At 43.3% G+C, this 16,055-nt stretch overlaps 1 protein-coding gene across 1 annotated transcript in view; it reads right to left on the reverse strand.

Annotated features, from left to right (window-relative positions):
* The window catches only part of CRLF3 (cytokine receptor like factor 3), a 37,982-nt gene extending 28,215 nt beyond the window's left edge, over positions 1 to 9,767 (reverse strand). Inside the window, exon 1 of the mRNA XM_044248364.1 lies at positions 9,605 to 9,767. Coding sequence (XP_044104299.1) covers positions 9,605 to 9,721 — 117 coding nt within the window. The 5' untranslated portion in view covers positions 9,722 to 9,767. The remainder of the gene's footprint in view (positions 1 to 9,604) is intronic.
* Positions 9,768 to 16,055: the final 6,288 nt, after the last annotated feature.

Below are 16,055 nucleotides of genomic sequence, written 5' to 3' on the forward strand. Positions count from 1 at the left end.
AGGAAGGGAAGCAGGCTCCCCACGGAGCAGAGAGCCCGATGCGGGGCTCGATCCCAGGATCCCGGGATCATGACCTGAGTCGAAGGCAGAGGCTTAACCCACTGAGCCACCCAGGTGCCCCCCCGTAAGACCTTTTTTAAAGAACCAGGGAGAGCACATCTCATGATTTCGATACATCACCTGGAATACTGTTAGAAATACAGACCGTTAGGCCCCACCCAGAACTACTGAATCAGAACGGACATTTTATTTATTCTTTTTTAAAGATTTTATTTATTTATTTGACAGACAGAGATCACAAGTAGGCAGAGAGGCAGGCAGAGAGAGAGAGAGAGAGGAAGAAGCAGGCTCCCCGCCGAGCAGAGAGCCCGATGCGGGACTCCATTCCAGGACCCCGAGATCATGACCTGAGCCGAAGGCAGCAGCTTTAACCCACTGAGCCACCCAGGCACCCAGACCGGACATTTTAAACAAGATCCCCAGGTGAATCACGACAGACCTTATAGATATCAAAATAAACGAAGACATGTTGAAGCACTGTAATTCAGTTCACACCCCCACAACCAAGAGGAAATTCTGCAGTTGAGAAGCATACAATGAGGTCCTGTCTCGCTCTTTAACGGATACGGCACACACAGGAAGTACATTGGTTAGGTAAAGTCAATTTCCTCTTTAGAAAGAATTCAAAAGCTTGAACAGTTTCAGTGCACAACTATGTTTTGTTTTTGTTTCAGAACTGCAGAGGAAAGAAAAAGAGGAAGTACGTGAACATAAAGCAGTGAGAAGACTGGGCAGGGGAGACTCCATTTCCAAATGCACCTCCTATATTTCCATTATAAACACAAACACAGTCCCTTTCGTTTATAGAACACCAACCACCGCTGTTTCATTTGCTTGACTTGAAGGAACTAAACCATGCGGACTTCTCTACTGAGTGATTCTTCTTATCTGATGTGGTACTATGGTCCATGTGTGCCCTGTCTGCTCATTAACTTCACAAGGACTCTGAGAGGTGGGTCTCTACTGTCTACACTGAAGAGGGTGAAGCTTGAAGAAGTCAAATAACTTTCCCAAGGCTTCACAGTGCCAGAAAAAGTCTGACTCAAGGACCATGGTCTTCCCACTTTTCCCATTTTCAGAAGTTCCCAGGCAAACCTATAAATGATGTACGGACTACAAAGACTTCCTGCTGTAACTTGTATTTCTTATCCTTGCATATCAAGATCATGGGGTAGATAACCACACAGTCCCAAATGCTTCCTAGCCTTTCTAGGGCAAAACAACTGCGATGTTAATAACAAAGCAGATTTAAGTAGAACAAATGATACACAACTCAAGGTCTTAAAAAGGAAACTGTCATATACACTGTTTATACTGATTAATAATATTCAAACCAATTTTTCACTAAAGCCTCTACTGTAATAGACCATTAAAACTCACTTTCTGGGGCACCTAGGTGGCACAGTTGGTTGGGCATCCAACTCTTATTTAAGCTGAGGTCATGATCTCAGGTTGTGGGATCGAGTCCTGCATCAGGCTCCAAACTTTGTGCAGTCTGCTAGGGACTCTCTCTCCCCCTCCCTCCACCCCTCTTCCTGAGCGCGCACGCACACTCTCTAATAAATAAATATTTAAAAAAAAAAACTTTCCTTTACTGCAGTTTAATCCCTAAGCAACTGTATCTTTAAAGTTTTAACAGGAGGATGAGTTCACAAAATGCCAAAAAGTCATCAAGTTTACACAATGACACTAAGGTCTGCAAAAGCCTAGTAAATATATACTTCACAGCCCTCCAAGACAACAGTGACTGACACATTTTCCTCCAGTTTAGCTACTAAAAGCTCATAAAACCTATGTAGAATTTGATTTAAAACATCTGTGGTCTTCAGTGGCAATATAAAATTGCTACATCAATATAATACAATAATAAATATAATGGCATATTTTAGAAAAAAGTACCAGAATCTCCCCTATCTCCTCTAAAACATGCATTTTTTAAAAAGATTTTATTTATTTATTTGACAGACACAGATCACAAATAGGCAGAGAGGCAGGCAGAGGAGGAAGCAGACTCCCTGCTGAGCAGAGAGCCCGATGCGGGGCTCGATCCCAGGACCCTGAGATCATGACCTGAGCTGAAGGCAGAGGCTTTAACCCACTGAGCCACCCAGGTGCCCCTAGACACTGGCTTTAAACACTTAGCTAATAAGAACATAATGATCAAAAATAAAAGACAAAGTAAATATATAAAATAGTCAACTGAAATTGAAAAAGCTAACCAAAATGTTTCTTCTTGGTTCACGTGAAATGTCCCACATCAGCTCTGTCTTCGCACTGACACCAAGAGCTTAGTCACTAAAAATAACGACAACGATGACAATGATGATGGTGCAGCAATAGTAATACGGCAACAGCTATCATCTACTGGACACCTGCCGTGTGACAGCCCCTTACACACATGGTCTCACAAATGCTACCACAACCCTATGAAGAAAGCATCTATAAATAACTAACACGGTGGAGTCAGAGACATCAACATGCCCACATCAGAAAGCTAGAACGGTGACAGAGAATTTGAATTGTATGACCCACTTAGGGACTTGTAAGTGCTGCCACATGTGCTTCTTGCCTTTCTTACAGTTAGGCTTTCTTTTTCTTAATGCCTATTTGAAAACATTCAGAAAGAAAATATTATAGGATTTGGCAGTCTGTTATGTGAGTGGCCCCCAGTGAACCATGAACCATACGTCCTGATACTGTATCGCAGTGCAGTCCTCCCCCCGGGAGCACAGCGGGGCCGTGACGAGCACTTGCAGGCCTATGTGCATAGCCACAAAGTGGGACGGAGGCTGTGCCAGCTCCAGGTCTAGCAGCCTAGCAATTGCCACTCGTGCACTTTTGAGGGTCCTGATCCACCATGTAAGATGTCTGGCTACCCTTCTGGAGAGTGGAAGGGGGAGATGAGAGGGAAGGGTGGGAGGAAGGAAAGAAGGCTGGCATCCAGGCCCAGCCATGCCAGCATTCCAACGGAGTCCTGCAGCCACTGAGGCTCCAAACAGGTAGATGAATGTTCTTTCTTGAACATTGTAGCCTTAGCTGCCATCTGACTGCAATTACTTGGGTGTTGCCAGCAAAATCAGAACCGCCCAACCAAGCCCTAGTCACTCCCCAGAATAGTAAGCAAGTAAGATGGCTTTTTACGGCATTACGCTTTGATATAGTTTATTATGTAGCAACAAATAACCAAACCATACGAGAAAACAAAAGTTTAATTCTTGATTATCTGCATTAATGAATAGGGTGCATATGATCAAGACCACGAACAATCTAAAAAGAATGTCAGCAAAATTACACCCACGACATTCATAAAGGCACTTATTCAATATTTATTGAGGTCTAGTATGTGCCAGAAGCCAGGATTATAAAGATGAATAAAGCATGGCCCTGACCTCAAAAAAACTGTCATTCTGGTAAAGGAGCTAGTTGCCTGCACACGTAACTATGATAAAAAGTATTTCCTTTTTTTTTTTTTTTTTAGATTTTACTTATTTATTTCATAGACAGAGATCACAAGTACGCAGAGAGGCAGGCAGAGAGAGGAAGGGAAGCAGGCTCCCTGCTGAGCAGAGAGCCCGATGCGGGGCTTAATTCTAGGACCCTGGGATCATGACCTGAGCAGAAGGCAGAAGCTTAATCCACTGAGCCACCCAGGTGCTCCCCCTCCCTTTTTAAAAGATTTTATTTATTCATTTGACAGAGACTGACAGCAAAAGGGAACAAAAGCAGGGGGAGTGGGAGAGGGAGAAGCAGGATTCCTATTGAGCAGGGAGCCTGATATGGGGATTGATCCCAGGACCCCGGGATCATGACCTGAGCTGAAGGCAGATGCTTAACCAACTAAGCCATTCAGGCACCCCCGCCATCAAAAAATTTAAAGATTTTATTTATTTTTGAGAGACAGAGGAGGAAGAGCAAGGGGGAGGGAGAGGGAGAGAATCTCTACCAGACTCTGTGCTAAGCCCAAAGCCTGACACAGGGCTCAACCTCACAGTCCTGAGATCATGACTTGAGCCAAAACCAAGAGTTGGAGGCTTAACTGACTGAGCCACCCAGGCGCCCCTTTCTCTATAAAAATCATACCTATACTACAGTTACATTGAAAAATTATCTACACAGAGAAAACCTGAGCACCTCTGTGACAAACGGTTTATCATTAATATCACTGATTTTAACATTATTGATTCAGAATACAGCTTTTAATTCTCATCTATATCCTATCTTTCAAGTGAGTTTTGGACTCAATAAGCGGCTTTCAGAGTGCCATGTTTAAAGACATTTGTGAAAAGACTTACTTGAGAAAAGACGACTAAAAAGCCAACATAAACATGTGGTCTTCTGAACACAAACATGTGTGCACAGCTTTTCTCCCCACTCTTGGCTGTTGACTATTTAGTTTTGCTTCTAGAGCATTGCTTCTAGTATTTTGGCACATCGAAGTCAATACATCTCAGCCTACCACCAATAAATGCTCCATAAGTTGCTAAATGCTCCATATAACACTAACCAAAAGAAAAAAAGATGGATCTGAAGTTGCATATACAGCAGTCCCTTAATTTTGCAAAATAATAGGTCTAGAAGGACACACCAAGATGTTAACAGTGGTTGTCAGTAAGCAGTAGAATTATAGGTTATTTTAAAATTATTTCATCTGTTCTTGGTTTCCCCAGTTCTAGATTTAACCTTTCCTTAGGACAATTCGGTAAGTACTACTACAGTAACATCATTTTCAGACAGATTTTTGGGCTGTTTTGAAAATGGGTAACAGAAGGGGAAGTGGGAGATAAAAGAAGCAGTAATAGCGTTCTTTTCTTTGCTGAGCTACTAAGGCTTCCTGCCCTGGCTTTCTGAAATAACATTTCTCCCCCCACTGACTTCTAGATCTGTCCCAGTCTTTAACTAGTATGCTATGAGTTTTCAAACCCTGTGGGAGTAACCACCTAGAGAAGATACGGTATTGTATATTACGAGTATCAAGACTGCTCGTTAAATCTTCAAAAAATTATATGAAATCAACTATTAAAAAATTGAAAACAAAACACTATAAAGACAAATGGTCACATTACAGATACTAAGACATGATAGGACAAGCACTAGCTTATTGTCAATTACTCACTTGTGTATCACTGCATAATTATCTAACAAACCTATGATATCTCAAATGACATTTTGTTCTATTTAAAGGAGGCTCTATGGGCGCCTGGGTGGCTCAGTCGTTAAGCATCTGCCTTAGGTCATGATCCCAGGGTCCTGGGATTCAGCCCTGAACTGGGCTCCCTACTCAGCAGGAAGCCTGCTTCTTCCTCTCCCACTCCCCCTGCTTGTGTTCCCTCTCTTGCTGTCTCTCTCTCCGTCAAATAAATAAATAAAATCTTTAGGGGGAAAAAAAAGGCGGCTCTATGCCTAACGCAGGGCTTAAACTCATGACCCCAACATCAAAATCATGTGCTCTACCAACTGAGCCAGCCAGGTTTTAATCTTGAGGATAAATAATAGCAATTTATAACAACACACTTACAGTTTGATTAAACTATAGAAATCAGTGCAGAGCTGACAAATTGGTAATGGTATACTTTAAGGCATTGTGTCTCGATTTTTAATTTAATGTGCATTTGTATCACACCTGACAATCTTGTTCAAGTAGACTGTGATTTAGTAGGCCTGATTCTTGCATTCTTCGCAAGCTCTCAGGTAATGGACCACACCTGTGGTAGCAAGGATCAAAAGGACACCACTGGCTGGAGCTAGGTAGGCTCCTCAGCAAATAGTACCTTAATTAGGTAACAGGATCTGGCCCTTTACTCTGAAGAGAAGAGACTTGCTTGCTTTCATCAAGGCCCTGAGAGATACTGAATCACACTAAAAGGCACATGAAGGCTGACATGTTCATTTTCTAGCAAGAATTGTAACTGTATACAGATGAGAACAGTAGTCTCTCTCACTATAGGCACCTCCATGCCTCAAACTAATCCCCCTTTGATAATGTACAAAGAAGGAGTTTCTGGACCTGCAAAGCTTAAGGATTAGGCCCCAGACAATGGCAATATCGTCCAGGTATTATCACTCTGTGAGGCCCATCTGAATGGCCAGCTGACATCACCATGTGACATCTTGATCAGCTATCACTTACAATGAGTGGGAAAGCCAACCCTGTACAAATAAACAAGTAACAAAAACACAACGGAAGTGAAATCCAAAAATGAAGACACAAGAATTTAGGTTTTTCCTATTTGTTTTGTTTTTAGGAGTAATAGTTCCAACACCCACGAACAAAGGGAAGAATAAATCTGCGAGAGCACTAGTCTATTTCCCTCACCATGGTATCTCTAAGAGCTAGAAGTATCTCTGACCCACCCAGTAAATATTTACTGGGTGAATGAACAAATGAATTTAGGGAGAGTGGGTGTTAATTTCTTCGGTATTTACATCTTAGTACCAAGGATTCCAGGGAACTATAGAGAACTATTCTTAATGATTTCAACATCATTTAGGCCAGGTTGGCTGTAAACATTATCTGGTTTCCTGAAGACAACAAGAACATCTCTCTAGCCTTCAACTTATTTGAACAGTAAGAGTTACAAACTACCAGTACATTCCTACCCAGCACTTCCTTTTCTGTAAAAACAGAGGGTAGGGCCTAAACTTAACCACAAGAGAAACTGCCACATGCTGGAAGTTGTTTTTGACAGAATAACAATGTATGTTTGCTCTTCTCCCTTCTCAATTTTCACATACATGGCTTCTTAACATGAGACAAATTTCATCAGAGATTTTTAAAGCGTAAGAAACAAAGGCAAAGACAAAAAGGATCCCAAGGGCTTGAAAGAGTTAAACAGAGTTACCATATAACCCTCCGATTCCTAAGTATATACTGAAAGAACTGACAACATATCCACATAAAAAAACTTGTAAATCAATGTTTACAGCAACATTATTCATAATAGCCAAAAAGTGAAAGTAATCCAAGTGTCTACCAGATGATTCACGTATAAATTAAATGTGGTATATCCATGCAACAAATATTATTCAGCCATAAAAAGGACGGAAGTACTGACACATGATACCACATGGATGAACCTTGAAAACATGCTAAGTCAGAGAAGCCAGTCACAAGGGGCCACAGGTTGTAGGATTCTATTCATACAAAATGTTCAGAACAGGCAAATCCAAATAGAGAAAATAGTTTAGTGGTTTTCAGTCTGGGATTTCTTTCTGGGGTGATGAAAATGTTCTGGAATTAGGTAATAGTGATGGTCGCACAACTTTGTCAATATACTAAAAAAATGCTGAATTGCATATCTTAAGGCACGAATTTTATGGTATGTAAATTATATATCAATTTCAAAAAAAAAATCATACACCAAAAGGAAATAAAATCAGCAAGTAAAAAATATACACAAAGGGGAGCATCTCTCCTCTCTGCTCATCCTTCCCCCAGGCAAAATCTTTCACTAAAAAGCCAAATTTTAGGTAGCTATTCTGAAAATGACTGAAACCCTAAAAATAGCCTAGCCACCAAACAAAAGCAGCTGCTTATTTTGATAACATTCTTGTAACACAGACCTTCCTTAGAATCCAAGCTGACAGAGGACTTACTTTACAAACCCAAATATACACGGTCCACTAGAATTAGCTTTGAGGAGAGATGCCTTGTAACTGGCACAAAACACAATTCAGTTCACAAAAGAGAACTACACTATTAGTCTAGTCAGAGGGCAATGTCAGCAGGGACCTGCGATGGATGTTCTCTTAGTGTTTTCGGCCTCCAGCCTGAGACAGTGGGCCTCAAATGCAAAACAAAAACCCATTCTGAATTACACTAAATTATAGGAAAGTATGTCCTGTACTTACATTATTCGATATCAAATTTAAAAAAATACAGGCCTGGAAACTGAATTCTAAGCCATTCAGAATGTAATCATTCTAAATGTGTTCAGTGAATCCAAAATAACTGAAGAAATTAATAAGTACTACTGTCAGGTGCTAATAAGCTCATTCATTTAGTGTCAACTTTACTGTTTCTTATTGCAGACACAGTTAAGTAAACATCCTGCTCATATAGAAGATACCTTAACTGGCTGAAACATTAGTCATATAATAAGAGATACTTTAATCTCTTTTGAAACAATGTCCTAGATTTAGAACCTCTATTTCAAAGCAGCAGAAGGAAGAAGGCAGAGGTTTTCAAATGGAAGTCAAGATGAATACACTGGAAGGCTATGAAAAGCATTTACCAAACTGGATAACCATATCTAGGTTTTGCTCCCAGTTCTGATACTAGACCACAAATAATGCCCAGCCTACAGGAGCTCTACAAGGTTTTCAAAATAGGGAAAACCTAGAGCATGCCAAGTGTTCTTAATGATGAGGATCTCCAAAAGTACGGTTTTCACAGCAATATTCTACCAGCTGTACATTTTCAAAATAAGTGCAGTATGGGAGTTACTAGAATGACAACATAGATTACTATCAAGTGTGGGTGCCTAGCTGGCTCAGTTGGAAGACCATGCAACTCTTGATCTCCAGGTGGTGAATTCCAGACCGACTGGGTGTAGAGATTACATAAAAATAAAATCTTAAAAAAAAAAAAAAAAACCCCACAGGATTAAGTGTGATACAGAAAAACCCCACTCACTCAAATGATTCTACTCAGATGGAACCCAACTCACTGGAAAAACATTTATGGAGATCCTGTGTCAATAGTTCTTTGAGGATTATCTGTGCTATTACACATTGGCAGTGGGTTGTATCTTTTCTCTGTATATGTTCCAGGGTGTTCCTATGTCTTTGATAACCATGTCCCCACAGAAGAGATAATGCTGTCACTTGAAAGCATAGTTAGCTTTTCCTTTCAGCACTCCATTCTTTAAATCTTTTTCCATTTCCTTACACTTTTGTACTCCAACCCTCAAGCACTTCAATTTTCCTTCTTTTGCCCTTCCAACAGAGCTCCACCTAAAAAATTCTAAACCATCTAGAATAGGGTTATGCTATTTTTTTTTTTTAAATACACTCAAGGTTACATATTAAATACTACTCTCAGGCATTCATCCCATTCATTTAGTGTTAACTCTACTGCTTCTCAGTTAGCTCTCCCTTTAGTCCTCCCCTTCCATATATCCCATTCAGGCTCTCTAAAATCAGTCTTCATCCCCAAGACAGGTTTGCCCACAGAATGTCCACCTCCCCCAACTCTCCCCAGTCCTCAGTGCCCTCTGTGCCAACGCCTCGGTTTTTGCTCTGCTCCCTCACTCCCCCCAACCTTCGCCCTTATCCCCATGACCGCCTCATACAGTTTAGGGAACGCCCCTCACTCTCTCCCTCGATCCCCCAAACTTGTCTCTTCCCCTTAAGACCCCTCCACCCCTCCCCCCCAACTCGCACCCACCTCCCTAGTTCCCAGACCCTGTTGGGTCTCCCGGCCCCCTCAGAGTCTCCGCCCTCCTCCCGCCCCTTGGAGCCCTCCTAGTCCTCCAGCCAGCCGCCCGACCGGCACCCCGCGCCCTCCCCGGGGCCCTCAGCACCCCTCCGGGCGAGGCCCTCCGACCTGCCTCTGCGCCTCCCGCAGCCCCTGCAGCCTCTGGCCCAGCTCCCGGCGGTAGCTCTGCGCCGCCTCCACGTTCTCCCGGGCCTCCTGCAGCAGCAGCTCGGGCTCCAGCTCCATCACCACCTCGTCCGGCCGCACGGCCGGCGGCAGCGGGCGCGGTTCCCCCACAGTCCCCGGCGCCGGCAAGCGGCCCGGCTTTACCACGCGCAGGCGGAAGCACCGCCCCGCCCCGCCCCACGGCCGCCTTGATTGACAGCCGCGCCGGCTTCTTGCACCACCAGCCTCAGGGTCTCAGCGCCGCCCGCCCCTGTGACCACGCGGCGGTAGCGGGGTTCTCACTCAGTGCGGGATCGCTGTGCTTGCTCCAAAGACGCGTGGGCTCAGCGAAAGATTAGTAACTACACCTCTCGGAGTGCTTGTCCCATCTTTTCGCATTTGGGCCTCACGACCAGCCCCCTTGCGTCTTCATTTCACGGAGGAGGAAACGGGCAGAGAGGAATCAACTTTATCAAGCCGTCGGTATTTCCACCCAGGCGGCTCTTAAAGGGTCATTATTCCACCTCCCCCGCAAAGGAACGTCCCCGCAGCTGCAGGCGTTTTAGAAGGTTACTATGACCCGGGCACCGTGCTCAGAGGGTCAGACGAGAGCACACCACCCAGAAGCTTGCAGTCTAATGAGCCAGAGCATGACCGGCGGTAGGTACAGCAATCCGGGCAGAAGTCCAGGATGGGTGTTAGCAAGCTCGTTCTGTAAGGGGCAAGTAGTAAAACGTGGGAGCGTGGTGAGCCATCCTGTCTCGGCTGCAACTCGGGGGTAAATGGGCGTGACCGAGTGCAAATAAAACCTTACAGATACGGATTTGAACGTCACATAAGTTCCGCGTGTCTCAAAATATTCTTTGCATCCTTTTAAAGCTATTTAAAAATAAAAATGTGGGTGCCTGGGTGGCTCAGTCAGTTAAGCAGGGGGCGCTTGATTTCGCTCAGGTCATGAGCTCAGGGTGGTGAGATCCACTCCTTGTCTGGCTTGGGCTGAGCGTAGATTCTGCTTAAAGATTCTCTCGCTCCCTCTTCCTCTGCTTCTTCCACCTTCCGCCACGTGCGCTCTCTCTCCCTCCCTCTTTAAAAGAACTAAAGAAATAAAAAATCATTATTCCTTAAGGGGTCATACAAAAATAGGTGATGAGTCTGGAGTGCCTTGGGTGGCTCAGAGTCAAAGCGAGCGCTAAGCAAACGCCAGGCTCTTTATTTCAGCTCGGGTAATGATCTCAGGATTATCCAGGCCTGCAAGTGGCCTTGAGATCAAGCCCCTTGTAGGCTCCAAGCTCAGCACAATTTGCTTGTCCCTCTCCCTCTGCTCCTCCCCCCACCCACCAACACACATTCTCTCTCAAATAAATAAATAAATAGATAAATAACATTCATTAAAAATAAAGTAGGGGTTGGCAATAGTAAATTCTCCATAAATATTTCTTCAGTGAAATGAAAATCCGTAGGATAGATGGATGGAGTGGTAAATAAGGAAAGACCATAGGCATTAGTTCAGCTATGATATGATAGAGGCGTGAATTAGGATGTTGACCTTTACAGAGGTTTTGACAGTAAAACAGGGGACGAGAGTCAAATGGTCCAAGGAAATAGGAGGGTTTCTGCACAGATTGAGTCAGTAAAAAAATTTATTAAATGTTCTTGAACACAGTATGTTCTGTGTGCTTTCTGAAGCTCATTGAATCGAATTTGATCCCACCCTGGAAGACTTTACTGTAGGAAATTTTTAAAAAAGAGAAAGAAAAATTGGGGGCGCCTGGCTGGCTCAGTCAGAGGAGCCTGTGATACTTGACCCCAAGGTCAGGAGTTGGAACCCCATGTTGGGTGTAGAGATTACTTAAACAAACAAACAAACAAACTGGGGCGCCTGGGTGGCTCAATCTGTTAAGCCTCGAGCTCTTGATTTCCTCTTAGGTCATGATCTCAGGGTCCTGGAATTAAGCAGCGCATCAAGCTTCTCACTCGGTGGGTGATCTTGAGAATCCTCTCCCTTTGCCCCTTTCCTCTCCACCCCCGCCCCAACACAGGCTTGCACTCTTTCTAAAAATAAAAAAAATCTTTTAAAAAATAAACTTTGAAAAAAATAAAAAGGAAAATTAAAAAGAAAACGTCCTCAAGGCCAAGACACTAATTTTGGTCTCATTCAAATTTCTTTCCTTGACCTGATTGATGGGAGGCAGGAAATATGTATTTAATATAGCCACATTATACAGAAAAATAATACAAAGAACACTGCAGAAAATCTCATGAAACCACCCCTCCCGGGTTTAAAATTTGGGGATGTTTTGTTTTCAACATTGGAGCAAAGTAAATACTCTGGTTAGTAACCAGAGGAGGCAATGATGGAAGCCAGCTGGTTAGCAGGCAGGGTTGTACACATTTTTATCTCCATCACATCACACTGGTCTAGAATTGACTTTTCAAGTTTACCCAGAGGTGAGCAGATTCAGGGTCACAGACTCCTTGTGCTAATAAGTCTTCCAAGAAACATATAAAGCAACTTGCTAAGTTATTTATTTACAATAAGGGTATAATTGCTCTGAAGATTACAACAGTTGGAAAATTAAGTCGTAACCAGAGAGCTATTTGGTAAACAGGGATTCAGTCCAGAATACTTTGGTTATCTGGTCAGCCAAGGCTTCCTCTCCCCTCTCTCCAGCCTTTTCTCAGAAAGCTTCTAGCTGTATTGGGCACATACTGACAACGTTTTTTCTTAGTCTCTTCACTCCCCTTGGGCACACTTAAAGCTATTAACACATTCTTTAGAATCAACTGGCTATAACTAAGTAAGTCATAGAACCTAGTTTTTGAATAGGGTCTCAGACAAAGAAATACTACTGTCCAATCAAAAATGATTAAGAGATAATTCTAATGTACATTTTTAAAGTTATTTATTTATTTATTTATTTATTTATTTGACAGATAGAGATCACAAGTAGGCAGAGAGGCAGGCAGAGAGAGAGGAGGAAGCAAGCTCCCTGCTGAGCAGAGAGCCCGATGCGGGGCTCGAACCCAGGACCCTGGGATCATGGCCCTAGCTGAAGGCAGAGGCTTTAACCCACTGAGTCACCCAGGCGCCCCTCTAATGTACATTTTTTTTAAAGATTTTATTTGTTTGTCAGAGAGAGAGCAAGCACTAGCAGGGGGAATGGCAGGCAGAGGGAGAAGCAGGCTCCCCACTGAGCAAGGAGCCCAATGCAGGACTCCATCCCAAGACCCTGGGATCATGACCTGAGCCAAAGGCAGATGCTTAACCAACTGAGCCACATGCTCAACCATGCTGAGCCACACAGGCTTTCCAATTATTTTTATTTTTATTTATTTTTAAGATTTTATTTATTTATTTGACAGACAGAGATCACAAGTAGGCAGAGAGGCAGTCAGGGAGAGAGGAGGAAACAGGCTCCCTGCCGAGCAGAGAGCCCGATGCGGGGCGATCCCAGGACCCTGGGATCATGACCTGAGCCAAAGGCAGAGGTTTTAACCCTCTGAACCATCTAGGAGCCCCAGGCATTCCAATTAAGAGATAATTCTAATCTTTTTTTTTTTTTTTTAAAGACTTTATTTATTTATTTAACAGAGAGAGATCACAAGTAGGCAGAGAGGCAGGCAGAAAGAGAGAGAGGAGGAAGCAGGCTCCCTGCTGAGCAGAGAGCCCGATGCAGGACTCGATCCCAGGACCCTGAGATCATGACCTTAGCCGAAGGCAGTGGCTTAACCCACTGAGCCACCCAGGCGCCCCAGAGATAATTCTAATCTTGACTATAACTCGTAACACTTTAATTAATGCTGTATATGTTTAATATTGAGGATTCAAATTTACAGAAATCTCAGACATTTAAAAAATCGCAAATACAATACAATTTTTTTCCCCTCAATAAACCATTTGAGAGTAAGTTTGCAGATTCCTTCATGAAAAACAGGAGTTTAGGGGTGCCTGGGTGGCTCAGTCCTTTAAGCATCTGCCTTCGGTTCAGGTCATGAGCCCAGGGTCCTAGAATGGAATCCCATGTCAGGCCCCCTCCTCCATAGGGAGTCTGCTTATTCTTCTGCCCCTCCCCTCTCGTGTGTGTGTGCGTTTTCTCTCTCTCTCTCAAATAAATACTTAAATAAATAAATCTTTAAAAAAATTTACCAGCTCATCTGATCATCTCTATATTAGGGAGAGGACCCCACTAATGCATCTCCCCCATGCTGAAAACTTTCAATTAGCTTTAACAATTTTTAAAAACAGCTTTATTGAGGGAGCTGATTTGCAATAAACTGCCAAGTATACAGTTTGATGAGGTTTTTCCTGAGTAGATACCTGTGGAACCATCACCAAGATAAATATTTCCCTCACTTCCCAAAGTTCCCATATAATCCATCCCTCCTACAACCCCTGAACTCAAGTAAGGACTGATATGCTAGATTAGTTTGCATTTCCTCAATTTTAAAAAAAATGGAATCATACAGTATGTATTCTTTTTGTCATCTGGCTTCTTTTACTCAGTATTAAGGATTCTGAGACTCATCCGTGTTTCATGTATTAATAGTTCATTTCTTTTTTTATTGCTGAGTAGTATTCCATAGTATGGTTGTGTCACAGTCTGTCTGTTCATTTACCTTTTGATAGGCTGTTCCCAGTTTTTTTTTACTATTACAAATAAAGCTGCTATGACCATTTGTGTACAGGTATACACTTCTTTATGATATAACTATATTCGGAAGGTGGGAAGAGAGAAAGTGTGGAGGGTGCTGTTATAAGAGAATTAAGTCCTTAAGCAACATAAAAGGACATTAATGAATACCGTTCAAAATTGTTAAATCAAGAAATAGCTGTATAAGCAAATTGCTCTATTTAAAAATAAGAAGATGGGCGCCTGGATGGCTCAACTGATTAAGCAGTGGCTCTTGATTTCAGCTCTGGTCATTATCTCAGGGTTCTGGGATCAAGTCCCGCATCAGGCTTGCTCTTAGTGGAGTCCACTCAGGTTACTCTTTCTCTTTCCCTCTGCCTCTCCCTGCCCTCTGCTTGTGCATGAGCACTCTCTCTCTCTATCTCTAATAAATAAGAATCCTTTAATAAATGAGATATTTAGGGGTGCCTGCGTGGCTCAGTGTGTTAAGCTTCTGCCTTTGGCTCAGCTTGTGGTCTCAGGGTCCTGAGATGAAGCCCGGCATGGGGAGATTTCTGCTCAGCAGGGAGCCTGCTTCCCCCTCTCTCTCCCTGCCTCTCTGCCTACTTTTGATCTCTCTCTCTGTGTCAAATAAATAAAATCTTTTAAAAATCATTTAAAAAAAACAAAAGAGATATTTATAGTGCTAGAAGAGTTTTGAAAGTGACTGCCTCTGGGAAATTATACTAGGTTACGACATAGAAATCAGTTCTTTTTTGGGTTACCCGACTGGCTTAGTCAGTAGATCATGTGACTCTTTTTTTCTTTGTCTTTTTTTTTTTTTAAGATTTTATTTATATATTTGACAGACAGAGATCACAAATAGGCAGAGAGACAGGCGGAGAGAGAGGAGGAAGCAGGCTGCCTGCCGAGGAGAGAGCCGGATGCATGTGGGGCTTGATCCCAGGACCCTGAGATCATGATCTGAGCTGAAGGCAGAGGCTTAACCCACTGAGCCACCCAGGCACCCCTCTTTGTCTTTTTTTAAAGATTTTATTTATCTATTTGAGAGAGAGAGGGTACAAGCAGGGGGAGCAGCAGACAGAGTGAGAGGGAGAAGCTGGCTCACTGCTGAGTAGTGAGCCCAACATGGGGATTGATCCCAGGATCCTGGGATCACGACCTGAGCGGAAGGCAGACCCTTAACTCACTGAGCCATCCAGCCGTCCCAAGATCGTGTAACTCTTGACCTCAGGGTGGTGAGTTCAAGCCCCACACTGAGCAAAGGCCCTACTTTGAAAAGAAAAAAAAAGAAATCAGCTCTTTTTTAAAAAATTAAGATTTATTGGGGCATCTGGGTGGCTCAGTGGGTTAAGCCTCTGCCTTCTTCGGTTCAGGTCACGATCCCAGGGTCCTGGGATCCATCCCTGCATCTGGACCTCTGTTCAGCAGGGAGTCTGCTTCCCCCACCCTCTCCCCCTCTGCCTGCCTCTCTGCCTACTTGTGATCTCTGTCTGTCAAATGAATAAAAATCTTTAAAATTAAGATTTATTGATTTATTTTAGGGTGAAAGAGGGCAAGCAAGCGTGAACAGGGGAAGGGCAGAGGTACAAGGAGAGGGTAAGGACCTGAAGCAGACTCCCTACTGAGTGTGGAGCCTGACATGGGGCTCAATCTTGCAACCCTAAGATCATGACCTGAGCTGAGATCATGTTGCTTCACTGACTGAGCCCCCCAGGGGCCCTAGCTCTTTTCTGATAGTAAGTTTTATAATGTTCTTTGCCATTTATTAACCAAATACAGGC

Source organism: Neovison vison, chromosome 5, assembly GCF_020171115.1.
Source record: "Neovison vison isolate M4711 chromosome 5, ASM_NN_V1, whole genome shotgun sequence".
Taxonomy (NCBI): domain Eukaryota; kingdom Metazoa; phylum Chordata; class Mammalia; order Carnivora; family Mustelidae; genus Neogale; species Neogale vison.